The sequence below is a fragment of the Fringilla coelebs genome (genome assembly GCF_963513975.1).
Source record: "Fringilla coelebs genome assembly, chromosome: 15".
In the NCBI taxonomy this organism is placed as follows: domain Eukaryota; kingdom Metazoa; phylum Chordata; class Aves; order Passeriformes; family Fringillidae; genus Fringilla; species Fringilla coelebs.
In genome coordinates this window covers 15782799-15808775 of record NC_140041.1, presented here as the reverse complement: position 1 = coordinate 15808775, position 25977 = coordinate 15782799, and the positions used below count along the sequence as shown (strand labels likewise).

The 25977-nt window shown below is 45.8% G+C and overlaps 1 protein-coding gene across 4 annotated transcripts in view; it reads right to left on the bottom strand.

Moving 5' to 3' along the window:
* Positions 1-25977, bottom strand: part of NSD1 (nuclear receptor binding SET domain protein 1) — a 59609-nt gene that overhangs the window by 18128 nt on the left and 15504 nt on the right. For 3 of the 4 annotated variants that reach the window (XM_084216142.1, XM_084216143.1, XM_084216144.1), the window contains 15 exons: positions 25452-25584; positions 22466-22638; positions 17953-20533; positions 14484-14605; positions 14045-14339; positions 12206-12315; positions 11073-11142; positions 10633-10751; positions 7033-7176; positions 6469-6592; positions 5492-5692; positions 3924-4103; positions 3478-3634; positions 2978-3183; positions 2305-2417 (listed from right to left, as the gene is read on the bottom strand). In XM_084216142.1, coding sequence (XP_084072268.1) covers positions 2305-2417; positions 2978-3183; positions 3478-3634; positions 3924-4103; positions 5492-5692; positions 6469-6592; positions 7033-7176; positions 10633-10751; positions 11073-11142; positions 12206-12315; positions 14045-14339; positions 14484-14605; positions 17953-20533; positions 22466-22638; positions 25452-25584 — 4728 coding nt within the window. The remainder of the gene's footprint in view (positions 1-2304; positions 2418-2977; positions 3184-3477; positions 3635-3923; positions 4104-5491; positions 5693-6468; positions 6593-7032; positions 7177-10632; positions 10752-11072; positions 11143-12205; positions 12316-14044; positions 14340-14483; positions 14606-17952; positions 20534-22465; positions 22639-25451; positions 25585-25977) is intronic. The other variant, XM_084216145.1, reaches the window with a different exon arrangement.

Genomic DNA, 25977 nt, shown 5'->3' with positions numbered 1-25977 from the left:
TTGAGAGGCAGAAGGTTGGAGGAAAGAGCTCGGGAGGATGCAGGTTCCCCGCTAGCATCACCTGGTGCAGTGTGTATTCTGTGACCTGGAAAGGTGAGAGGCTGCAGGTGTCCCCCTCCCATCATCACTGAGCCCACATCTAGCTCAGGTGGCCAGCCCAGTGCTCTTGCTGGGCACACAGCATCCCTGTGATCAGCACCAAACCACTTTCTGCATCAAACTGCACCTTTTCCAGTCCGAGTGTCAGGTGCTTTTCCTCAGCTTTCCCTTACTGCCCTGCTTTTTGAATGTCACCTTCGAGCTGGTTTGTGCTCTCAGCTGTCACACCTGTGACAGAAGGCCTACCATGCAGTTACCTCCCTACCCAACTGTCCTGCGGATGTAAATGGAAGCCAAACCAGACAAGGCTGGGGTTGGAAGGCCCAAGGAGCTTAGAGTTAAGCCAAGGAGCTCTCTAAAAACCGCTCCAGGAGGAAGCAGAGTGCAGCACCAGGTGGAGAAGCGACTGGCGTGTCTGTGGCATGAGCTGGGTCCTTGGGGTTTGGTTAAAGGCAGCAAATGCTGAAAAGCAGGCAACAGAGAGTCAGGACTTTGGAGAGAGACACTGAAGAAAAGCTCCTTGTTGCTCTTTCCCTGAGTGAACCATTGTCTCACTTTCCTCTCCCAGAACATGAAAGGAAGGGATTTTAGCAAAACTATTCCAGCCCCCGTATAAGTTACCTAGTCCCACCCACAGAGTTTCTACACTGACAGCCTGTCTAAGGCTGGCCCAGTCCTGATCCCCCTTTGTTTAAACACAAATCCTGCAGAAACCCCTCATTAATCACTTCAACACAATCTCTCCCACCTTCCTCCTAGAACTGTGCCCCACCTCCAGCCTTCCTTGTCACTCTGGTTCTCCTCTGCTGCTTCTCGTTTCTTATCCAGACTCATTAAGAGTGGCAAGACTCACAGGACTGGGTCCATCCACTACTGGTACTGCTCTAGCACTGCACTGTACACCACATATGCCCAGCACACACCTGCCCATTCTCTGAGGCACTGCTGGGAAAAAACCAAAACAGGGCAATGTCTGGACTCATCACAAGCCTGATGTGATGAAGGATCCCAAGTACGTTTTGCAGCAGCCTCATGTGGGCGTTCCTTGGGATGGACTCGAGGTGCTGATCTCCTTAGAAGGAGTGGACACAAACAGCTTCAGCCATTCCATCCCGAAGCCCTGTCCAGTTCACCATCTGCTCCTGCAAACTGCTTTGCTTTCAGAGAGACAAACAGCTTGCACCCAGACCTCAGAAGAGCTGCCATGACTAATGACCACAACCGTCATTATTTATATAAAAGGGTATTTCAAAGGCTCTAAACTGCTTCCAAAGTTCCTTCATGTTGTGGCCAGAGAGGCCTAAAAATAGCTATAATGAGAAACTACTTCCTCCACTGAAGCTGCCAGGCCCATACTGCTGCCACACCATTCAGTTGTGCTCTTTACACCACACAGTAACTCATGCAGGATCTACCTGTCCACCTAAAAATCCTAGCTAGATACAAAAAGTGCCAGAAATCAGTTAAGCTTTCATATTTTGCCACATAAAAAGGGAGGGAGCAGACAGAAGCAGCAAAAGAAGAACATAGTCCCTGAGTCAATGGGTTTCTGGTCAGCTGGGATCCACTTCTCAGATACAGGCACATGCTTGGCCTCAGCTCTCCTCTCAAGTCACCTCCATCCTGTAGCTATAGATGCTCCAATTCTAACTCAATAATAACGATACTATTAAACAGCCCTTAATGGCCCTTTGAATAGCTCCCCAAAACTGAGGAAAAGGGCTGATATTGCAGCCTGTACACGTGCTTGAGTATTTCTGTTCAGCCACCAACTGATACAGAAAGAGATATAAAACAATAGCAGATGATAGAGCATACTGTGGGTTACCACACCCTCCACACAGCCTTGCTGCACTGCACCCCGACCACCTCCTGTCGTGGTTTGTCCCCCCTGCCATCAGCAGCATGGAGCATTTGACCCATACTGAGCACTACCAGCCCTCTCCCCTGAGTTCTCAAGGTACAGAGACACTTCCTTCGGACCACACAATTGACACAGACAGCACAGACATGACCAGATTTGTTCCAGCAAACTAGAGCACCTGTTACTGCAGCCCAGCTTGCTGAGGATGGAGAGAGGATCAAAGGAACCTTCAAGAACAGCCAGACACCCAAACATCAGAAATGTTTCTGTATACCTGTAAATCACCTGCACCAGAGCTCAAGACTTCTCTTCCGCACCTGCCCCCCACCACCTCCCCTCACCTTGATGTGTTTGTAGGGAGGAGGTTTCTTGTCATTCTTTTTGTCTTCCTGAAGTTGTCTCAGTTCTTTCTGTGCTTTCAACTCTTCAAATCTCACAGCAGCTTCCTGAAGAGCTAAGTGAGAGAACAGGCTCTGTTATGAGGAACTCCCTCTGCTCACACAGATCTGGGCAGCCACTGTCCACCCAGTGTTCACAAGGTTCAACAGAGGAAGGTGAGGAAAAGGCCAATGCAGCAGGGAAGTGCAGAAATTACAGTCAAGGGCCTGCTCATGGGTGATGAAGCATCCCATCTGTTGGCTATCTTTGCCTGCCCTCTTGGGCAGAGATGCCAGCAGCTACATCCACAACTCTCAAGTACAATTTTATATCAAGATAATGACTGTATTGCACAGAGGGAAGCTAACACAGCAGCACCTCACTTGAATTTTGAGATGTTATGTCAGAGCTGGACAAGGATTTGAGATCTGCACACCCTTCTCCCTCTCTGGGAGTCAAACAAACACTCTGAGCATGCTGATGATAATAATACATGCTGATGATGATACATAAGCAGCAGCTCATTCTAGACCTTTAATTTCACTTCAGTTATAAGAAGTGCTACATGAATGACACTTTTCCAAAGAGGAAGGAAGAAGGTAAGACCATGTACTTCCCTGGATGAAGACAAGTTACCTTTTTTGTATATGCCATCCACGCCCTTCCCCATCTTGTCTTTGCTGCTGACATCACCTTCCATGTAAGGGAACACACGAGCCTGGTGGGTCCACAGGTAGTCCTTGGAGCCAAAGAACAGCACAGGGAACTCACCGATGTCATGTTTCATTTTCTGGATGTTGACAGGAATTGTCCTAGGATGGCAAATCTCAGCTGGCCACCACCTGCAACACAAGAAGGGGCAGATGAAATCTCTGGCTTCCCCACTTCCAGACATCTCAAAAGTATGCAACTGCATGAAGACATAGCAAAAAGTGTGTGAGGGCTTACCAGCAAGGCTGGTGGGGAGAAAAGAGGCTACTGGAGGAGGAAAGCTCATGTTTTATGAGCAATGTGCATGCAAAAAATGCAGAGGCATGCTGCAATGAACCCTGCAGAGAGGAGCAGCTCCTCACCTCCATCACCATGAGCACTGCATGAAGAAGGAATGGGGACAAGTCTGTTCTATCTTCACCTACCTGTAGCGCCCAACTTTCACCCAGACTACTTCTTTGTAGTGTGGCTTTTTGCCTGCCTTGCAATCATTACAATACCAGCTTCCCTCTGGCATCTCAATGTTTAGACACTCACGGTGAAACGCAGCCGGGCACGACTCGCAGCATAAAAGGCTGCCCCCTGCAAAGAGAAAGAGGAGAAATTTATCAGTGACTGTGCAGAAGCTCTGCACTCCCCATTTTCAGACCTGGAAAAAGGGAACGATGGTCTCCTGCAAGCCCTTTTCAAAGGTATAAAAAGGACCCTTCTAGGAATTCAAAAAAGGTCCCAGCCTGAAGCTGGACTTAAATGTGGAAAGCTAGGGAGGCAGTCTGTTCTCTGCAGTTCCCACTGGGAATGGGAAAAGCTTCTGCCCTCTGTAATGAATTCTGGGCAGGGGCAGAATTCCCCGGGGGCCAGGGGACCTCACCTTCCGAGCAGACAAAGCACCAGCTGACGTTGACGTGCTCGTGGTTGCGGCAGCCCCGGCGCGCGGTGAAGTGGTTGGGGCAGATGATGCTGTTGGAGGCCAGGACCACGGAGCCGGCGGCCAGGCAGAAGTCGTTGGAGTGATACGCGACCGGGCACCGCACGCAGCGCATCAGGCGACCTGGCACCAACAGCCACACAGTCAGCCTCTGCAGGATCACCGCTCCTTCCTGCTAAAACTACTCATACCTAAGCTCAAAATGAGCTCCGGAGAAGGAAGCTGACCTTTAATTTTTATAGGCCACCCATGATATACTCACTTGATTTCTATTAAGTTATTTAATATAACTAAATATATATAAAATTATAAAATCTGTAATACCTATACCATAGATTAAATTGCATTATTTAGAAGTGAAAAATCTCCTGCATGCTGTGCAGAAACAGTTCAAGAGTTCACAGACTGGGACTGCTTCCTATCATACACAAATAATTACTAAATCAGCTCCGACAGTAATTACAGACGGGGTGTTCCAAGTGCTTAGCTGCACATAATGAAATCAATCCATGTAGCTTCTGAAAACACAAGCACTTGCCTCTTGTTTATCAGATTTTACCCTGAAATTCCAGAACTTCCAGGCAATTCTGACTTCCCTACAGGCCTAGTTTATGCGAGGTTTTTGAGAGCCCGTTTTCAGTTCCTCACAGCAGACTATAAACAGGAAGAAGAGGTGGGAGAAGAGGGGTAAACGTGACCATTGAGAAGCAGCAGCCAGTCAACAAATGTTCAGTGGGGAAGTGGCTGGCTGTGGGCTGCGGGCTTTTGGCCTTGGTGTTGTTTTCTACACCAAATACTGATAAATGGGGGCAAAAAAGCCAACTTTGACACAAACTCTGAGGATAAAAATAGAGCCAGTCTTATTGTCACCCATCTTAAGATACCAAGGATTAAAGAAAGGCAGCCTTAGAAGCAAATATACACAGCAATCACAAAAGTTTTAAGTTTGATCATGTGAGATAAAGGTCAAGGTATTGCTGCAAACAGCTCAAACAAATGTTTGCCTAGGAAGCTTAGCCCAAGGGTGTCTCCACTACAAGATGAGAGTTTACATAGAAAAAAATGGATTAGTAGAACAATATCATAGTTTGCCCTGTGCTGCTCTTGATGCTGCTGTGTTGACAGCCCGTGCTGCTAAGCAAGGCACCATCTGCAGCACTGGCACAGTGAGGAGCAGGTGGGAGAAACACAAGCGTGTCTGTACAGCTCCAGAGATTTACTCAAAAACCCACTGAGGCCTGAGGCAAGGCTGGGCGTGCAGGAATCTGAGCCTTGGGACAGCCTGAGAACATTCCAGCTGCCATGGCTGACCATGGGGAGTGCTGCTGAGCCTCACACTCTGACACCACCCCTTCCACTCCCCTGGGAGCAGCTACTCCTCAGCAAACACAGCCAGTGCTGTGGCAAGGACACAAAGGCAACAGTGCAAAGAACTGGTGAACCTGGTGGACATGAAACAAAGGAAAACCAGGTGACTGCACCCCCCAGACCACCCTGGAAGACTCGGGTACCTTTAGAGGCAGAGATGTTTGCTGGGTTAGCAGCATGGCAGGTCATGCAGATGTGCAGGGAGCAGCGGAAGCCCTTGTTCTGCATGACTGTGGGCGGGTATTTCTGTATGCAGGCTTCGTGGTAATACTTCCCACAGAGGGGCAGCAAGCACCGCTTCACATCCTCCCCACAGCTCTTGCACACAAAGCAGGTATGGACCCCTGCAGAAAGAGCAACACACTGGTCACAAAGACGGGCTAAATGAGGGCCTGATGCTGTCACCAGGCTGCCTAATAGCACAGAACAACCTCCCAGCCTGATGCACCCAGCCCAGAGCACAGCTCTCTGCACTAGGCTGGTTTGGCCTGAAGCTGCAGTAGAACTCCACATCAAAATAAATATTATTATAGCTGGGACTTCAGGCCACGGAAAAAGGGAAATAAAAAAAATCATTAACCCTACTTTGAGATTTCCTCCTTTCCAGCCTGAAAAAGACTTCTCCTCCCCACTAGACCCTTTTCCATAGTCCCAGGTAAGAATTCGTCTCTTTCCCAGCAGATCATGGACATTCACTTCTTTGTACATCAAGTCTGAATCAACAGTAAGGCTGGTAAATATTTGAAGTCATTATTAGTGGCTTCAAATCAACAAAGAGTAGGTTTAGATTAAACATTAGGAAAAATTAGGGTGGTGAAGCCCTAGCACAGGTTGCCCAGAGAAACTGTGGATTCCTCATATCTGGATGTGTTCAAGCCCAGGTTGGACAGGGCTTGGATCAACCTGGTCTAGTGGGAGGCGCTCCTGCCCGTGGCAGGGGGGTGGAATTTGATGATCTTTAAGGTCCCTTCTAACCCAAATCACCGTGTGATTCTAATTAGAAAGTCATTATCAGATATCAAACCAATAATCTGAGGACCGAGAGCTACTCAGCAGCCCTGCAGCAGGCACATCACTCCAGTCAAGGCAGCACCAGGTAAGCCCACAGAAGCTGCCCTACCTGTGGAACACTCATTGCAGATGAATTTGCCCTTTGGCATCTCGGAGAGCCCAAGGCACTGCAGGTGGAAAGCACCACAGCACTGCGCCTCACACAGCAACAACTCCCCTGGCTTCTCACAGATCTGTGGGAAAGAAACACAGTATCAGCTTGAGCAATTTTCCTCCCAGCAGCATCCCACACAGCAGCAACCCCCGAGCCAGCCGGAACAGCCGGCAGAGACCCCCCCGGGGAAAAATGCTACATTTTCCTTGAGTCAGTTAATTCAGGTAGTTTGTGTATAACTACTGTTATTTACCAGTCAACTCCCTGATACCCTACATTTGGTAAAATGTATCTTATGCTGGTCACTTCTCCCTAACCTCTGTGAACTTTAAGAGGAAGAAATGCTAGTGCAGGAGAAATGCTTGATACAAGCATTACAAGAACACAAAAAGCTGATTAATTGTACAATAAGCACTTGCAGGCTACCTGGGCTTATTTGGGGCACCAATGTGTCCCAGAACTTACACAAAAATACTTTACAGTGGGATAGTTTCAAAGAGATTTCTTCAGGAACACTACCTGACAGACATTCTCCTTGAGAGCTGCTCCTCCTCCACGCTCCCCCTGTATCTTTTTGGACGAAGGCACTCCATGGTCATTCTCTGACCCCTCCTCATGACCCTCTTTGGGGCTTGCAGCAGTCCCATGAACCGATGTCTCCCCCTTTAAAGAGAAAACTAGAATTAGGACTGTCAGTAGCACTTAGCCTGACTTGGAAACTACAAATTCAGTCACTTAATGGGTTTGGCAGGTATTACCCACCCTGGAGAGAACACCCCATTACCATTCCTCCAAAAGATTTACAAGAGGGGAAAGGAAAGAACTCTTAGTTTACTAGATGATTAAAAATACACAACACAATTATCTTCCTGTGCATAACCCCTCTCTGAGCAAGGAGTGAGCCCTGAATGGAAACAAATCAGGTAGAAAAAGTCAGATGCACCCCAGTATCTACTTGCACTAGAAATACAAATGAAAAACCTCAATCTTCATAGCACCAGTCTCTACACTCATTTCAGCTTGTTCTAATCCATGTAAAATAGAGACACAAAGGTACTCAAGGCCTGTGCTGGTATGAAGTCAGCCAACCCCAAAAGGAGCAGAACAGCAAGGCATCCACACCCCATCCTGACAGAGGTGTGGAGTCCCCCACTGTCCTGTATGAGCATACAACACTGCCTGTAACATCCACTGGTGAAAAACCATCCTGGGGAGAGGATGGCTTTCAAATGATAAAGGCCCAACCACACACTCACAGGCCAAGTCAAGGATCCTGCCACAAGGCTTCCCAGTGTCCATGGGACCTGCTCAGGCAGTTAGGAGACAGAATAGCAGGTATCCTAGAGACATTCGTTTCTAGCACAAAATACAGCTGCCCTGCAGCTACACCCAGCAGCAGTGCCACAGATTTTGTCAGGACAGGCAACTGAGGGCTAGGAAACACCATCCAGCCCACTGAGGAGGTCTAGGGAACACTTCAGTAGCCTCAGCAGCCCCAGCTGTCACTCCAGAGTAGGTACAATTTAAGGACAGTAATACTGGACTAAAATGATGCCTTTAGCCACGTGCTTTGAGCCAGAACATTTTAAGGACTCTGCTACTTTTAAATAAGCCAGCTCACTGCAGGTAGCTGAGTGATCTCAGTGCACAGCTGCCAGCTCCTCCCTGGGTCACTAAGCTGTAGCCATTGTATACCCAGGCACAAATAGTACACCTGAGAGACCTTGTGAGAATTCAAACTGCTGGCAGAAGCAGCAGCCATCACTCCCACAACTCCAGGTGCAAGCCTGTCCGGCTAATAATCACGAGAGGGAGCTTTGCACCACTTTCTGTATGGGAAAGTCTGAGCTGTGGTGCTACTAATGCTTGTAAGATGGATTGAATGTCTTTTGAACACATTCTTAATCTGGGCAAAAAAAGGACAAAGGACATAAAGATCTTCTAAAGTTTAAAGCTGGAAGAACCTGGAGCTAGTATTCTGCTCAGATAATGATGCTTTCTTTGCCTGGAACTATTGGTTTTTTCCCTATTCCCTGAATGTAGCAGTATGACTTTATTTGGGGACACTTTAAAGCCGTGTGCCGTCTGCAGAGCAATGATGCACAGATGCAGTGAGGGTACTGAAGTACACATTACAAAGATGAATGGTATAAACTGACTTTACTAAGAGAAAAAAAAAAGGAAAAAAGCAAAGTCCCAACTACAGACTACTGCCAGTCCAACATACCTTACCGAGTACAGCCTGTTCTAACACTGCTCCCAGAACTGCCCAGGGAAGGGATGTCAGAGCTAGACAGGATGAGCAAGGCCCATCCTTTGTGAACATGGAAAAAAGCATTACCACTCAAGGATCTGCCACTGGTTCCCCTCCTTCCTCTGCCCAGCACAAGCACTGCAACACTCCATACCTCCTGCAGAAAGAAAGGCTCATCCCAGGTCTTCTTCCAGAACTATCCTAACTGCTGTGTCTGGCACAATCCCAAAGCCTGACCTGTTCTTTGGCACAGCCTGACCTTGGCTCACAACCCTGACAACCATTTTAACAGCATTTTCCATCCCATTCTGTCAGTCTCTTACTGCCCTGATGTTGTAAATTTGCACTCCTGGCTCCACAAACACGCAAGGTCAGAGAAAGGTGCTTAGCTCAGCCCAGGCTGACAAGCTTTCCTCTGCCCTCTTTTCCTTGGAAGGCAGCTGGATCCAAGGCTCCACTGGGCTGTATCATCAAACCATGTATTTTTTCTAGCAAAGTGGAGTTCCTTGCCCAGTGTGTGCAGTCACTGAGGGACCAGAAAGGTCTGAATTTCACACAAAAGCACAACTGCATCTCCACAGCATCCCAATACTCACCTAAGCCAGGGGATGAACACCCACCACAGCAGCTAAAGAGACACAACTACATAGAAAGGGAGGTTGGCAAAGATGCCAAAACTGACCTTTTTTTTGGCATAGTTTACACCCTACCTGACTTCTGATACTCAATACAAATGTCTACATCTAGAGGCAGCTAAGGCTGGGTTCCCTCTGCAGTGAGTAGTGAGTACAGGATTCAGAGCCATGCTCTAGATCTTAGCTGCTCTGAGCTGCTTCTCTTTTCACAGAGAATTTGCTGTCTCTTAGTGGGTAGAGCAGACAATGTTAACTGCCCCTGCCCAGAACTGGCAAAGGTATTTGTACAGGCTGATTTAAAACAATAGTCCAGCTGAGCACACTTCAAAAAGAACACTAACACCAGCACAGGAAAGCTTACATGGACCAAGGGTATTACCCCAGTTCATTAACCTTATCACAAATGCCCTTTGCAAAATGCAACAGGATGGCTGGAACTGCTTAAAGTGGTGTGAGGTTTGTGTTCTCCTGTAAACTGTGTTACAACAACAAATATAACAATATCGATCTATAATTGGCTCCTGAAATACATACTGACTATCCTGCCTGCTGCTGAACCTGGGCCACTGGAAGTGAGAGGCGATGGCGAGAGGCCCAGAGGTGTCCTGCCTCTCCCAGGAAGTCTTGCTTCCCCTACACTTGCTGATAACTGGCTCATTCCTAAAAGGCAAAATATGCTTGTCAGAGATATTTGTACACTGACCTGTTAATATGTAGCAGAGGGAATTGCCCCAATTATCCCTTTCTGCTGAATGGCAGAATGCAATCAGAGGCTCTTGTAAGCAGTCACAGACATCCCACCCAGCCCCTCCAACGGGGTTCTTGGCTCATCCTGGTGTTCAAGTGCAAGCAGAAGGGGCTGAAGTCCACTCTAGAGCTTGTGCTTCAAACTGGTTTGTAAAAGGGCAGGAGTCCCACCCCCAGAGATGACCTTTTACAGCAGTTCGATTTTCTGAGCAAGATGCCAGGTAAATCCTGGTACCATGAATTCAGAAGAGCCTCTCTCACAGAGAATTAGCTAAGTAGCAGTTTGAAAACAGAGCCTGAGTTAAGCATCATTATAAAATAGCTGCAAGATCAAGGCAGTACCTTCAGCCTAACCCCAGCTCATGCAGCTGGGACAAATTCTCAAATGACAGGCCAAAAGATGTCTCTGGCTTAGGCTCTGCCAAGTACCCTGGGAAGTAGCAAACAGGTTATAGGGATGAGAGCATGAAGATCCAACAGTACCTCAGAGTGTGGGGTCTCCCCCAGCCCCTCCTCATTCTTCTCCTTCTTGGAATGGACTGCAGCAGAGGTATGGCGCTGCCTCTTCCGCTTTCGCTGTTTCTCCAAGAGCTTTTCAGAAGCTGGGATGCAACAGGAAAACCATTCAAGGAAAATGCATAAGTAATTTCCTTGGTGCAGGTGACACCATCAAGTTCTGCAGCCTGACAGCTTCAGGCTGGGTGCTATATTCTTTGAGGGCCTAAGGGCCGGGGCAATACCATCCTCCAGGCACTCAGCCCTCTGCCCTGCAGCCATCACAGAAACACCAACTCATACTGCTTTAAGCAACTTTTGCTGGGCTGCTGAGCCCAGAGCACCCAGCACTTACACACACACACAGTTCCACAGGGACTGATTGAAATATCATAACAGTCTGCCCTGCTATTCCTGCCTTCACTTACCTTCTCCCAGGTCCTGGAAGTGGGCTGGTGAGTAGAGCTCAGAGCTGTCACTCTCTGAAGGGCCAGTACCCTACAAACACATAGGAGAGAGTCAAGTCACCAGATGAAAGCAGAGGCACACACTCCTCAGCTGTGAAACCTTTTGGAATGACTGCAACACCTAATTTACCATCCAGATAATGAATTCATCAGTCATTAGAGATTTTACAAGAAAATATTTGGTTTGTGCATGTGATAAATCACACATGTAAAAGTCTGTCTGTGGGAAGGGAGGAATGTGGAGTCTGATGTGTCTTGTGCTCATCAGCACCATTCATGCTTCCTATGCTCTCCTAACAAGGCTGCTAATACTCTGTAAGGAGCTGGGAAAAGACATTCTCTTCTGAGTTTACACTTTTACAGACCTTAAGACTGAAATACACTGGCTTCTACATTACTGCAATGGAGATAAATGTACTAAGACTGTGCCTCACAGGAAAAGAAAAAGGAAAGAAGTGTTATTAGTCAACTTTAGGAATAGTGGCAACAAGTTCTGTGCAGGCACATGATCTGAAATAAATACAAGTTGCATTTTTCCAAACCATGTCACTGAATACTGAGTATTCAGTGGAGAAGAGCAGCATTTTCTTTAAAAATCTGAACCAAACAAGGTATCCTTCATGTCATTCACCTTAAGCCTCCATCCTGCTTCAAGCTCTGCACTTATATGCATTCACCTGCTCACTTGGGAAGGTAACAAAGAAAACACTGCTCAGAGGAAATCTGATGGAAAAGGATAAAGCCTTAGTTCAAGTTCAAGCTACATTGTAACATGATAGAAAGCCTCTGTGCAGAACAATTCTGCTTATACCTTACCAGACAGCATCCAGATGACTCCTTTTCCATATAAATAAATTTTAAAAAGGAGATTTTAAACCAAAACTACCCAATCCCCATTACAAGTGAAGAGGTGTGGGGGAGGGTGGATTATTTCATCATAACACAGCAACCAGCACCTTTAGGAAGGGTGGACCTTTGCTCATGGGCTGCAGCCAACAAAAAACCACATCCCATTGCATTGTGTCTTGTTTAGCAGGATCTGCTGTCTGGGCCTGCTTTCTATCCAGATTTCAAAAGAGCTGGAAGGGAAGTACCTTCTTTTGGGGAGTCCATTCTTCCTTCTTTGGCATAAAGGCAGTGTCCAAGTCATTGGATTCCAAGAGCTTTTTAGTGGGCTTCCTTTGACGCTTGCTTTCGAAGTTTCCTGTAATGAAACCCTTCACATCAGATAAACAGGGGTTTTCTTGTCCTCCATCAGATTAAGACCATTAAGTAAATATCAGCCAACAGGTTCAAAATAATCTGCTTCACCCTGTCTTTGAGATCATAAGCTCCTAGGGCAGAGATGCCAATTACCTGCTTCTGTACTACTTCAATAAAAACAGACCTCAGTCTGTCATGACTTCAGGCTCACCTCAATATGTAATATAAAAATCCACCCACAGAAAAGAGGCTGTGAACTCACTGCCAGCAGGTAACACATGCTGGCAGCACAATTCACATCATAATTTCCCAAACACTTTGATCTGCATAAGCCAGTCCTACCACTGACACAGCCCTGCCTACACTCCAACACCCCTCACACCAGCATTCATGCTGCTGTAGTAAACAGGCTAAAGATCACAATCCTGGTTAAAACTACTTGAGAAAAGATACCCCAGCAAAACTATTTCCTACTCAAGCTTCATCCTGGCCCTCAAGTTGCTAGACCTGGGCTCCTTCACTAATTTTGGCAACAGTATAAACTTAGAACCAGGAAATGCTAATGCTGAGTGCAGACACTTTGCAGACACAGCCTGTTACCCATCCCACCCCATTCATCCGCTGGCTTCGACAGTCTCAGCTGTGCCCTTTGACACCTCTGTAGGCACAGCTCATCCATCACACTCCTAACCCTCAAGACAAGCTTTTGGCCATTCTGTGTGCTTCAGCAAAAGGTATGGGGAAATGACTGAAAAGAGCTACACAACCTCTGCAGACTGGATGTTTGCTCCCACTGCTGCAGCCTGCTGCGTTCTCCTGCATCTCCAGTCTTGGGTTTACATCTTCAGTTTTTCCTCCTTTAATCCTCTCCAACTTCCCACTTCCTTGGGACACCCACAAGTCTCCAGAGGCAATCCTTCTTCCCTCACACAGGACGGGCTAACTGACCTCCCACTGACCAAAAATCTGCTGGCTTGGTTTATTTTTTTTTGACTACAAGCCCTTTAGGAACAGCATTCCCTCCAAGCTAGCACAGCCAGAACACCACATCTTTAACTCTGGACACGTCTTTAGATGCTATCAGAGAATAAACATACTGAAAGGAGACTCTGAGACTGACACTGTTGGAAAGGGGAAAAGGCCCCTCAGACCGCACTCCTTCTCCACCGTGCCTTACTGAAGACCAAGACCCTGGCTTGCTGCTCACACAAGTCCCCCAAAATTTTTACAGATGCTTAGAACCAATTAAGTGGGAAGTTCTTCCAGTGGGAATTTTGTGCTATAGCTCCCTGAGCTCTCTAGGAGAGCAAAAGATCACTAAGCAATGAAGCTTAGACTTTGTGCATCACCTTCAGCACAGCAATGTCCATCCAAAGGGGTTTACAGCAACAAGAGACTGTCAAGCTAAAGGAATCTCACTGTTTGGAAGCACAGACAGCAAGGGCTCAGAGAAGGAGTTGTAGTCTCCTTCATATGGAAGAAAGAGGCATTCTGTGCAGAGATCTAAGGAGGGCCACCACAGTCTACGGAAAGCCAACAGTACCAGGTCACTGGACACCCTTGCACCTGCCCTCTCTCCCTTCTCAGCACAGTAGAGTCAGTGAGTGAAGAAGGCAAGAACAAACAGTGGCAACAGCCACTGACCTTTTCATGCTGCCCCAAGAATAATTTTTCACTGAACTTGAGTTACTTTCACTGACAAAGGCAGCATCACACAACCTGCCACTTACCTGATTTCAGGAATCCCTCTTCTGCATCTGGAGAAGCAGAAACTTCAGAAACATCCGAGGAAGACAGAACCACCACCTCTGGAAAATCTGAAGATCCTCCTTGAGCTTGACTAGGGGGATCAGTGGAGTGGGATCCTAGTTCCGAGAAGGAACACTCTGCTTCAAGGACGGGAGGGGACTCTTTGGTTGAAGATGGAGTTGAAACCAAAGAACTTGGCCCCCGCTGGGTATCTCTGTCAGGACTGCATTGTGCAGGAACTCCTCCTTCACATTCAGACCTCGCCACAGAATTCACCTGGCATGGTGAAATATGTTGGTGAAAACATTAATTCTGCATGGCACTGCACACAGCAAGAACACTCAACCACAAAGAACATAAACACACACAGACCAGAACCCAGAAGAAATAACCACGAAAAGCACATTGGCCTTCACCCACCTTTTGTAATTGCTCCTGGCCCTTCTTTGATTTTTTCTTGGGTGCAAACAAGTGATCATATTCTTCTGCATATTCCAGAAGCCGTTTACTCGGCTTTCTGAGGCGCTTCCTCTCTGAATGTGCTAAGAAAAAGGAAAGCAGCTTTAAGACTGTGTTTATGAGATGATCACAACACATCTGTGGAAAATAGCTGTTCCTGCCTTCTCTTCCAGAGGTTCCATGTGATAACTCTCTCTCTGAGACAGCCCAAAGAATTTTTGAGTTTCCTATTTTCCAAAATCCCAACTTAGCGGGGTGGATTTTAAGGACTTCAAGCAGTTCAGGAAAGAAATCAAAACACATCAGACTGAGAGGCTCCTGAAATTTCACCGGACATGTCCTTACAAGCTACATCTAACTTGCCTGCAGTACTTCTACCAGAACCAAAGGTCATTAGCAACTCGTTACTCTTCTGCTGTTTACTCAAACTCTTTTGGTTTTAGTGCAGGAGCACAGGAAAACACTGTTTTCCCATAACACAGTTCAGTCACTAGTTTCACTAGGAACACATAAGCTTAATTCCTTCCCTTTCCCTCCTCCCTGGCATTTTTTTATACACTACAAATTCCCCATCTGCTACTGTGAGCCCATTTATTGCTTTGTTTGTTCCACAATGAGATCAGGGAGCCAGTGACTGCGGCACTTCTTGTCTCTGCACAGTGTGGTGGCATTGCAAGGTAAAAGGTGTTTCCTCACCACAACCCCAACCACCCGTGCCACACCACCTCGACACGCCAACGCAAGGCAAGCTCCAAAAAACTGAACCATAACACTGTAACAGCTCTTCTCAGCAAGCTGCAAAAGCAAGGTGATGCACAGTTATGTCTTTTTCTCACTTCTCAGAACACCTCTGAATATATCTGACTTTTCTCCTTTTTCGCATTCAAAATCATTAAATAATACTGCCCAAAGATTTCCCCTAGTCAGGAAAACACCTGCGGTCTCCTGGAAGTTTAGGAACAAACAATAAATATTCTCTTTGCTTCATTTCATTTGTAGGAGGTGGCTTTTTCTTCTTTAAAACGGAAGCATTTTATAACAAAGCATTTCAATGCAACGCTTCAGAACAGGGATGTTGGACAAGATTGCTACATTTTATTGTGGCTTTGTGGTTAAACAAGCATGAAAATGTCAAACTTGGCCAAAAGAGAAGAAAGAAACAACTTTCTCAAACACAGCTATTTTCAGCCTCTATTAACACTCTGCACAGGTGTCTGAGTGAAACACACATTTCAGCACATAAGCAGTTATGGGATGAATATCCTCTCCAGGCAACTATTTAGAGCCCCAAAGCCGTGCAGCAGAGTACATAGCACTGTGCCAGAAGGGCTGGCTTAACTGCTTTTTGTTCCCAAAATAAATCCCATACAAGAATCCCAAATGCAGATTGACAGTGGCAAATCACAGACCTGATGAAACTATCATTTATAAAATTGGTTTACATCAGCCAATTCCACCAATCTTCACGTCTGCCTTATTTGCTCTAAACCACTGTACAAGGTTTGTGGCAAAATTATGCCCAATGCTGCCATTTAACTATGATGAAGACTTTATGCAGTTAGAGCTTAGTGGAAATGGCACAGTTGTGACTGCAATCTGTTCTGGTCTCTTACAATGAAGCTGCCTGCTGTGGGCAAGGATTGCTCACATCTCAAAGCACTGCATCAGTCCAGTTTCCAGCATCAGTTTCTCTACTTTCTAGGCCTTGCCCAACATAAAGGAATGGTCTCAACACACCACTACAGGTTTACTCAGTCCCACCAGCACTGGGGATGTTACAGCAGCCCTGCCAGTGGCACTGGTGCCTCCCCACAGCACATCTGTACAAATGGGGTGGATGTGCACAGAGCTCACATGCTGCTTAGGGCAGGGGAATTAGTTTACACTGAAGTTGTTCATCTGGCACTTTTGCCAGCAAACCCAGACCCTGACTGCTGCTGCTGCATCCCTGTACACTCCTCATACTGTTGCCACCTCGCCCAGAGCCCACTGCCTTTCTCTACCCCACTACCCCAACTTTACTGCCTCTCAGCACCTCCTCTTCCCTGGCTCGCTCTGCACACCTTCATCTTCACCTTACAGCATCACTGCAGGGATGCTTCAACTGCCAAACCACCCTGAAGCTGTAAGAACCTGCCTGGATCTCAGTGTGAAGAAGAACCCACAGAACGTGCATCCTCTCACCTGCTCTATAGAGACTTCAGTCCTCAAAAGCACTTAGACCCAGCCAGAGTCAGTGAGTGATTAAGCTGGTCATGACTTAAAACCAGAACTTTTACCCCAGGTGTTACACCCTATAGGCTTGTTTTCTGTGCCTGCTACAACTTGCCTTGGGCAGGTCCCACAACCACCAAGCCAGGAGCTGCCTTTGCCACAATTGAAACAGAAGTGCAGGCTGTCTCCAGCAACCACAAAAAGCAAAATACACATATCAAAATCTGCACTGAAAGAACACATAAGTGACAAAATGCACACAGGCTCAAAATTATGATGAGTTGTATTATTTTATGATATCATAATTAGATTAGAGCAATTTATTGTGGTGAAACCTATGCAAAATCCTGATTTTATTAGTTTTATTAAGGTGTGTTTCCCCAGATTCCCTGCAGAAGTCAGAGGATGGTACATGTTGAATATGGTTCTGCTGGCCCTATTCTTCCACTCACCCATTTATTTCTTCCTTTGGCTTTAACCAAATGTCCCCACCTCTGTGGGAGAGGCAGGGCTCTCTTGCCTTTTGGTCCTCAGAAGCCTCCTCCTTCCTAGATCATTTCCCTTCCAATGCTGCTGCCTTACTTCTGTCTGCCATATTCCAGACCCACCTCCAGCTCAGCCTCCCTCTCTTCTGTTCTCTCTTTTACCCATCAGGCAGCCACACCAAAACTGTAAATTAGGAAATCTGTGCAGCTCCACAAGTCACTATGAGCAGCTAATAGAATTCCACATTAAAACCCAAAAAACTCCCAACACATCCTCTTGAGGAAATCCTACAGAACAAACCAAAGACAAACTATGTCAAACAGCACTATGAAAGATAAAAAACAGAGCAGCCACTGAGGGTCAGTTTCCTGGAACTTTCTAGCACTGACCTACCCCACTACAACCAAACTTGTGGCTCTAATGAAGACATTAAGAAGGTGTAAGTTAAAAAAAAAATTGAAGGCTTCTTATTTTACCTTTCACTGCAGAGGAACTAAAGATTTTTAACGTGTGCAAAACTTTCTGACCAATAACTAGAGTACAAACTCATAATTGCTCTGTCTCCTTTGTCCTCCATGCTTACAGAGAACTCAAACCAAGGTCCCACACTTTCTTCTGCTCAGACGTAGATATCTTCACATTGTCAGACAGCCACAAGTTCTGTAACTTATCCTTTAAATGAAAAAGTGTAAAATGTACAAATACTCTGGCGCAAGTCCAGCTCCCTTACCTTGTGCAGAGAATTCAGACTGGGGAGCAAAGTTGCCAAGCTCTGTTTCTGAGTCCATCACACTGGTGTTTGGCTTACCACATACATTCAAACGTTTATCAACTAAGTCTAAACGATTCTCAAAGTCCTGAACTGCCAAGTCTCCCTCAAGCACCTTTGAATGAGGGGAATGCCTACGTCCCAAGCACTCATTTCCCTTCAGTGAAAAGCCACGAGAATTCAGGCCAAAGGCACTCTCCAAGTTTCCTTGTTCCCTAGATCTACTGATGTGCTTATTAGATCTAGCACTGCTTTGGTTAAAACGCTGCCATCGCTTTTTGGGTGCTACGTGATTGGTATCATTAGACTCATCACCAAGAGAGCTCTCACTATTTGCCTCTGAATCCAAGTCTGGACTCTCCCCATTTTCAGCAGAATTGCAGCTCTCTTTATTTCTACCAGCTTCAGGTCTCCTTCCAATACGACCTAAATTGTCATCAGATAAACAGGCAGAGTCTTCATCAGTTGAATGCTCTGTTAAATCAATACACTCTTTCCTCTCAGTATCTTCTGCCTCATTCCCTAGAGGACTGGTAACCGAACTGTGCCCACGGAATGAATGTTCTCCTGAATCTCTGGGTAACCGACTTAGCAACTTACTTGGCCCTCCTGGTTTTAAGTCCTTTCTGTTTGAAACTGTTTTATCTCCAAGCTTTGATGACTGCTTAGATTTTGAACAGTTGCGTTTGGACATGCAATTTGTGCCGTTTGTCCCAGAAACAGCAGCACTCGCAGGCTCCCTTTTACCAGTACCAATCCCTGTCACCTTGGTTGGAGGACCGCGTGAAAATGAGGAGTTGCTTATAGCAGAGTTTGGAGTTACTGTTTCCTGGACACAATCTCCATTTTTTTCTATTTTATATGGGGGACCTACGATAGACAAAGACTTGAGACCACTTGCAGAATTGCTTCCAGAACCATCACCTGTGCTGGTATTTCGAAATGGGACTATATTTTGACCAGTCATTAGTTGCTGCTCTTTTGTCTTACTGTCATGCATATCCTTCAACATCATTAACAAGGTGCTGAATTTGTAATCTGGTTCAATAGGCAATCGACCATGACCAGAAGCAGAGGAGAAAAGCAAAGGTACTGTGGCCTTTGGAGTGCCAGAGTCACTGGCATCATCATTTATGGAGCGATACGACAGTTCCTTCAGCTCCGACAGAACGTGCTTCACCACGGCTGTTTCGATTTCAGCAGAATCCCTGGGTTTCTCATGCATGTTGTTTAATAGTTTCTGACCATCAACTTTTCCACTTCTCTGAAGAGAATCTCTTGAAAGGCCAGAGAAACCTTTGGTATCTGAAGAACAGTGATTGACACCACCCTCCTCTTCTGCAAGAGAAGGCTCCAACCCAGCAACCTTTTCTTTATGTTTACATTTTATACTTCTGCTTCCGGGTAATTTCACGCTTTTCGGTTTCAAGATTGCTTGATTTGTAACAGCAGGCCAGGAGCTGTCCTTGGAAACACTTTGGGGGGTAGTGTGCTTGTTTGCTAGGGAAAGATTGTAATTTCTCACATCTGAAGAGCACTCCAGAGGTGTCAATGACATCTCAGCATCAGACAAACCTACTTCAAGGTCCCCATCCACAAATTCAGCATCAAGTCTGTTGGTTACTGAACCTCCCAGAGCTTTGCGATCTCTGTGCGACTTCTTCCTGGCCCTTCTGCTGCTCTTCTGAGAAAGATACATGGAAAGTTTAATGTTTCCACTTGATGTCATAGCAAAGTCCTTCTCCACTTTATCTGAAGGATCACTAACTTCAAGAGCACTAGAGGCTCTCTCTAAACTTTGGTCCATGGTATCTACATCACTGTTCCCACCATCAGAGAGGGAAGAGGATGAATCTGATTCAGTTTGTTTTTTCTCAACACCAGCATCAGATGCAGAATAGTGTATTTGTAACTTGGAACTGCACAAAATGCCCAGGGAGCTCTTCTCTCTCTCAAAAGATGGGCTGGAAAACAAATCTCCTTGGAGGGTGTTTTTCAGAGCGTCACTTTTACGACTCTCATAGTCTGGTTTTAGAGGTGTCTTTTCAAAACGTCTTTCTCCAAAGGAGGACAGCAAATGGTTTTCCCTGGTACTACTGGATGCTGTCAGGCTGTTGGCAATCCGGCGAAGCTCATGAGACGCGTGTTTCTCTGGTAGGTCCCCAACAATCACGTTTCTAACTACGCTCTCTGGTGTTTTGTCTTTGATTTCTTCCCTCGATGCTTCCCCTCTCGTGCCGCTCTTTTTTACTCTAGTCCTTTTTCTGCTTTCAGAGGTTGTTTTCACCTGTGGCTTGATGTGCAATTTTCCTTTTTCACTGGCCAAGTGCCTGGAGTCAAAAGCCAAGGATTTTAAGCAGCCGTTCAGTTGCGTGTCCCTTTCTGCTCCAGGGCCATTGGTGTAGTATTCCAGCTGCACGTCCTTCTCGCTGTCCGGCTCACTGGAGTTCTGGCTGCACTTCTGATCCTCTGGCCCCCCAAGAAGAATGTCTTCTGCCTGTCCAACACTGACTTCCCATTTAGCCCTAAATCTCTGAGGAACCTTAAAAGTTGGAGACAAAAAAAAAAAACAAAACAAAACAAAATTTGAGTAGGTACTCAAAGAAATAAAAGCAAGGAGCACAAGGCACAGAACACAGAGACATTCCTGCATTTTGCATCTTTAAGACAATTCCCTGGGACCAAGTCTGGCAGACACAGGAAGTACTGCTCCTGGGTAAGCACCCTACATTCCAGCTGAGCTCTGTGCATTCCCAGAACAGTAAAAAGGTGCCTGGCAAGTAAAGGTCTCCTAAGAATCAGATGTCTTGGCATGCCAACACACCCCGAACACAAGAGCCTGTAAAGGGCAATGCATATGGTATGGATCCCTGGCACAGAAATGCAAAGCTACAGCCAGCAAGTCTCACAAGGCAAATGCAGCATTGTTATCCTCAAAGTATCTGAGTAGACCTGTTTGCTGTCCTCATTGTTGATTCTTCCTGCATCCCCTGAATTCAGAGCACGATCTGCCCTCTCCATCAACTCACCTCGGGACTAACATGAGCTTCACACACATCTAAGATGTGCTCTATCAAGTTCACAATGCTCATTCCTGAGAAGTCTCCCAGTTTAACTCTGTATCTGTAGAAAAACCAGAAAGCTCTCTGCATACTTAACAGGAACCTCTGCTAATACTCAAAATCGACAAGAAACTCGTTTCTTATCTGCATGTGTAGTTTCTGGCTGCACAACAGCAAACCAAAAGCTTCACAACTGCTCTTAAAATCAAAACCAATTCCAAGGCAGGAGGAACAACTCACATTGAGGACACTTTTCTTCTAAAGAAAAACCCAAACCAACAAAGTCTCATCTCAGATGCTCAAGAAGTTTCACAAAGCCTGATAGCAATCCAGCCAAATACTCTCTGCTTTGCAATAATTTTGGCTTCCAGGGGTGCAAACCTGGACATTTATGTCAGTAACAAACATCTGATTCCCTCTACTGCAGGCATGCTGGTAATCCATTTACATATAGAATGAGATTTCAGCCATGCAGCACTTCTAGGACCAGAGAAGTTACTTGGGAGCGTGTTACTAGTTGTTGAGAGCACAAGGAGAGAAGTCCTTAAAGAAAATACTGAACATGCCCTTGGAAAAGAAAAACCAAATAAGGCCACTGTCCCCAGGGACTCACATCTGCAAGACCAGATTCAATTGATGGCTCTGCACTAACATAGGTTATTAAGCTTTAGAGTAGGAGAAAAAGAAAAACCAGATACCATTGCCTAGTATAACTATTTGCTCTCTTACAGTAACACAGTAGCTTCTGCAGTTCTTCACTTCAGCTATTCTAACGAGTTAATTTCTGCAGTCACCTTCCTAAAGACATAGACCAGACCCCTGTGTCACATTACATTAACTGGCTACAACTGCTCAGGGCTGTTATGTTTGGAAACGGAGATGGTGCGATGAGCCACAAAACTCATTCCCACAGGCTCACTGACAAAGCATTTTCCAAGTCAAATTGTAAGTCCTAACAGGTTTTTATAAAGAGAATTACTGAAGCAGTGCTAAAAACCCCACTGCTTTATCTCAGCCAGTGATCTAGTGAAGCATGCAACTCCACCTCTGAATCAGATCAGCCAAAGGAGGCTGCCAGAGAGCACAGAAGTTTTTCAGCAGTGCTGCAATCCACAGCAGGAGAGAGCTGTGCTGCTAAACAGATCCCACACCAACAGAGCCCAGATTCCTCTGCCTTCCAGAGCTGTCCAGGGCAATAGAAGCAGCAGGCCACACCCCAGCATAGAAGAGAGCCTGGAAACTCCTGGCAGTTTATAAACTATGCCGCTGTAAGGACACAAAGAATCCCTTCCCTGGCTGACTTGCTGCAGTCTCCCAGAAGCTATCAAAGTACAAATTCAGGCATAAAGGAATATTTTGTACTGTGCAGATTCAAAGAAATAAAAACATATTACACAAAACAGCTCTTTCACCTTGTGTTTGTATCCTTTTTCCTTTTGCTTTCCTCTTTTCCGGAGAACAGGCAGCTCTTCAAACTGATGTCTCCCTTCAAAGAGGACAACAGCTTTCCCAGGAACCCAGGTTTTCTCTGAAGGTTCTCCTAAGGCATCCACATAGTACTCTCGGTATGGTCTCCCACCGGAAACTATTTCAAGAAATTTAAAAGAATTACCCCTTGTATGTAACAGAACAAAGACACAAAAAAGACACAGAAAACAGTAACTATTTGAGAGGTAATTTTCAATTACATTTTGCTTAACAACATTGCCACACAAATGCTAGTTCTGGGGATTTCTACTCACAACTAAGGCAGACCCCTTTGTTTGCTACTGTCTATATTTATATGCTACATTGCTACTCTATTTTTAAATTGTTTGGGCTTTTTTTTTTTTAACAAACAATTGATTAGCATGCCTATGACTGGTCATCTTCCTACAGCAAAGATTGCTTGCAAAAAAAAGAAAGTAAAAATATCTAAATATTTTTTCCTTGAGAGACACAACACACCAGGCAGAACATTTTTTTCTGCTACTCCCTGATTAATGATTAAACAGTCCAGAACACTTGACCGTTGGGAAAACACAACAGTGCTGGGAACACCCAGAACTGACATCCTTCTGGATAGGATCTACTCACACAGGTTGAGCCTCTGCCATCCCAATACATCCCATCCTGTTTGATGCTTTAATACCAAACAAAGTCTTATTTAGGACATAAAACATGAACAGCAGCATTTAAGCAAACACATGCACACACACTAAAAAGATTAGGTGCAACATGACAAAACATTAGTTGCAATGAGGGTCTCCATACTTCAGGCACAAGAGGTGCAAAGAAAGAGACTAAATTCAATCATAGGGGCATATGGAAAGATTCTTTAAAGGTACTTTTTATGCAAGAAAGCTGAACACACAAGATACAAGTAAGAACTGAATCACTACTGTGTGGAAAAGGACAGGTCACAAGCATTGGAACAGAGCAAACAACGCTTGAAAACAAGGGATACAAACTTCTCCCTGCAGTTTGCTGCAATGTATTAACCTTCTTCCAGAAACACCTTCACCCTCTGAACAGGCAGATTACACTTCCAGCCCATTTGGTTTGTGCTACCTCTTCCAGGGTGCCAGCACAGCGTGGCAGCCTGGCCTTAAGTGATGTTGAAATTGAGATTCTAACCAAGACCACTGAGAGGATGATGAACAATGACCAGAACAACATCAAACCAAGTGCAAAGATCACAGGCTGCATCCTCCCCATTCACGGTTCTAGGACTTAAGCCACTCAGCCTATATCCTCCAGCTCCAAAAATCTTCCAAGCCAAGAGCTTGCTGAAAAAAGCTTAACTGCCTTTAACTAAACACCATTCCTCAAATCCCAAGAGAAGAGCTTTCAGCATAAGAGACAAGGTTGAAGCAACCTGCCTTGTTTTGAAGGGCTTGTTCCCTTGGCAACAGGAGAGGCAAGGCAGTAGGACTGTGCTTCCTACAGTGCACACAGAGCCCAGCTCCTCCTGCCCAAAGGGCCAGAGTTCAGATCCACCTGCTTTGCCACCTTGGCATTGGGAAGGGAGAACAAGCAGATTACATACAGCCACAGCTGGAAAATACCATTTTCCCCTGAGCTCCACTGGTCTGAACGCAGATAAAACAATGATGGGAGAGTCCATCATGTGGCTGGAGATGTGGGGGGACAATATATATCAGCATATCTTCTGGAAACATCTTTGACAGGATCTTGAGAGCTGGAAATAGACTATTTACAATAGCACATTCACTATTCTCTAGAATCAGGATAAATGCCTCCCCAAAAGATGAAGGGGGAGGTGAAGAAAGAAGACTTCAGCAACCAGGCTCGGGGATGATGTGAGCGCCACGTAGGAAAAGCTACTTCATGTCTAGAGAAACAGCAGTGGCTCTGAGCTGATGGCCACTCAAAAAGAACTCCACTCATGCACAGCACTTGCTGTGCTTAGGCTGGCAAGGGCCACAAAACCTGGAGACAAATACAGTAGTGAGTGGCAATCTCACCAGTCTAGAGCTCTCAGTGGCAGAGGACACCAGTTCAAGGGGTTTCTAGTTGCCCAGAGAACAAAAATAATCAGAAGAGGAAACCAGGAACAAATAAACCTTTCTGTTTGCGGCAGTCTCCCCATGGCATCTGGTATGATACTAAAAGCAAACAATTCCTCATTTCCCTTTTGTTCTCTCCATCACTCACCTACCTCTGTCTTGATCTTTCAAGACTCTCTTTCTCCCTTCCTGGCTCTCTCCTGTGGTCAAGCACACACAGCTCTGTTATATTTGCCCATGCCCATCTCTCCTCCTCGCACTCATCTCACTCACACTATATCTCACTCACACTAAACATTCACATATGTGGCTCCATCTCTTGGTTTTTCCAGAATTTCCCTACCAACAACCCCTTATTTTTTTGTGCCAAACAAGACCGAAAAATTTCACTTCCATGCAAATGCTCCCGTCACACCCTCAGGCACTTAGCAGCTATGCTGCACTACCCCACACTCCCCTCCTCAGCCTCTCTAGCCTCCCCTTCTCCAAGAACAACTCTCTGTGTCCTCACACACTCCAATCTTCCCAGCTCTGCTTCCTCACCTGTTCCACCTCTCTGATCCATCTCCTTTTTCTCTGCATAACTTTTCTGAGAGGCTGCTCTTTCTTCTGCACTGCCCTAAGCTTAGCCCAGCTATCTGTCCTTCCTAAAGTCTGGGAAGAAAAACCTAAATGTCCAACAGCTATCTGTGCCACTTCATCACCCCCAGCCCCTTCTTCCTGCCACCTCCCTCATTAAGCTACTTTATGGATCCAGGTCTTGTTTTCCACAGCAGAGTCTATTTCTTCACACCTTTCAAAGGCCAGAAATGCTTTTAAAATTAATTTAAAACTGCAGCATCCTGCCATACACAACACCCTCACTTTGTGGTCTGAGTAGATACAGTACCTTTCATTTTTGAGTGACAGTCCAGCACTGGGTCATGACAAATTGTGCATGGCCACCATGGGCGTCTGTTGAACTTGGCCCAAACAAGATCCCCAACTTCATACTTCACTGGAGGTTTCTTCTTGGCTCGGATCTTTGGGGAAAAACCAGAACACAAGAAATCACTAAAGCTCCAGATGCTTTTGAAGAGATTTGCCTCCCCCCCTGTGCGCAGATTACACGGGACAGCAGAGACATTTACATTAAAAAGCAAATCCTGATTTTACTTAGTGGCTCCTACACCTTCAAAGAACACAATGGTTCTCCCCATTCTTCTGCAAGAACAAAACAATAAGAGGATTTGAGAAGGTTTTTGTTATTTTTTTAGTATGCAACGTGACCTCTGGTAAATGACTGTACTCAAACTTCACACATTTCAACAGGTAAATATTTAGAGTCACTACTAGACCCCATTATTTCACCAACATCAGTTTGTTAATTTCAAAGGTTGCAACATATGGAAAAAGTAGCAGTAAGAGACAGTGAA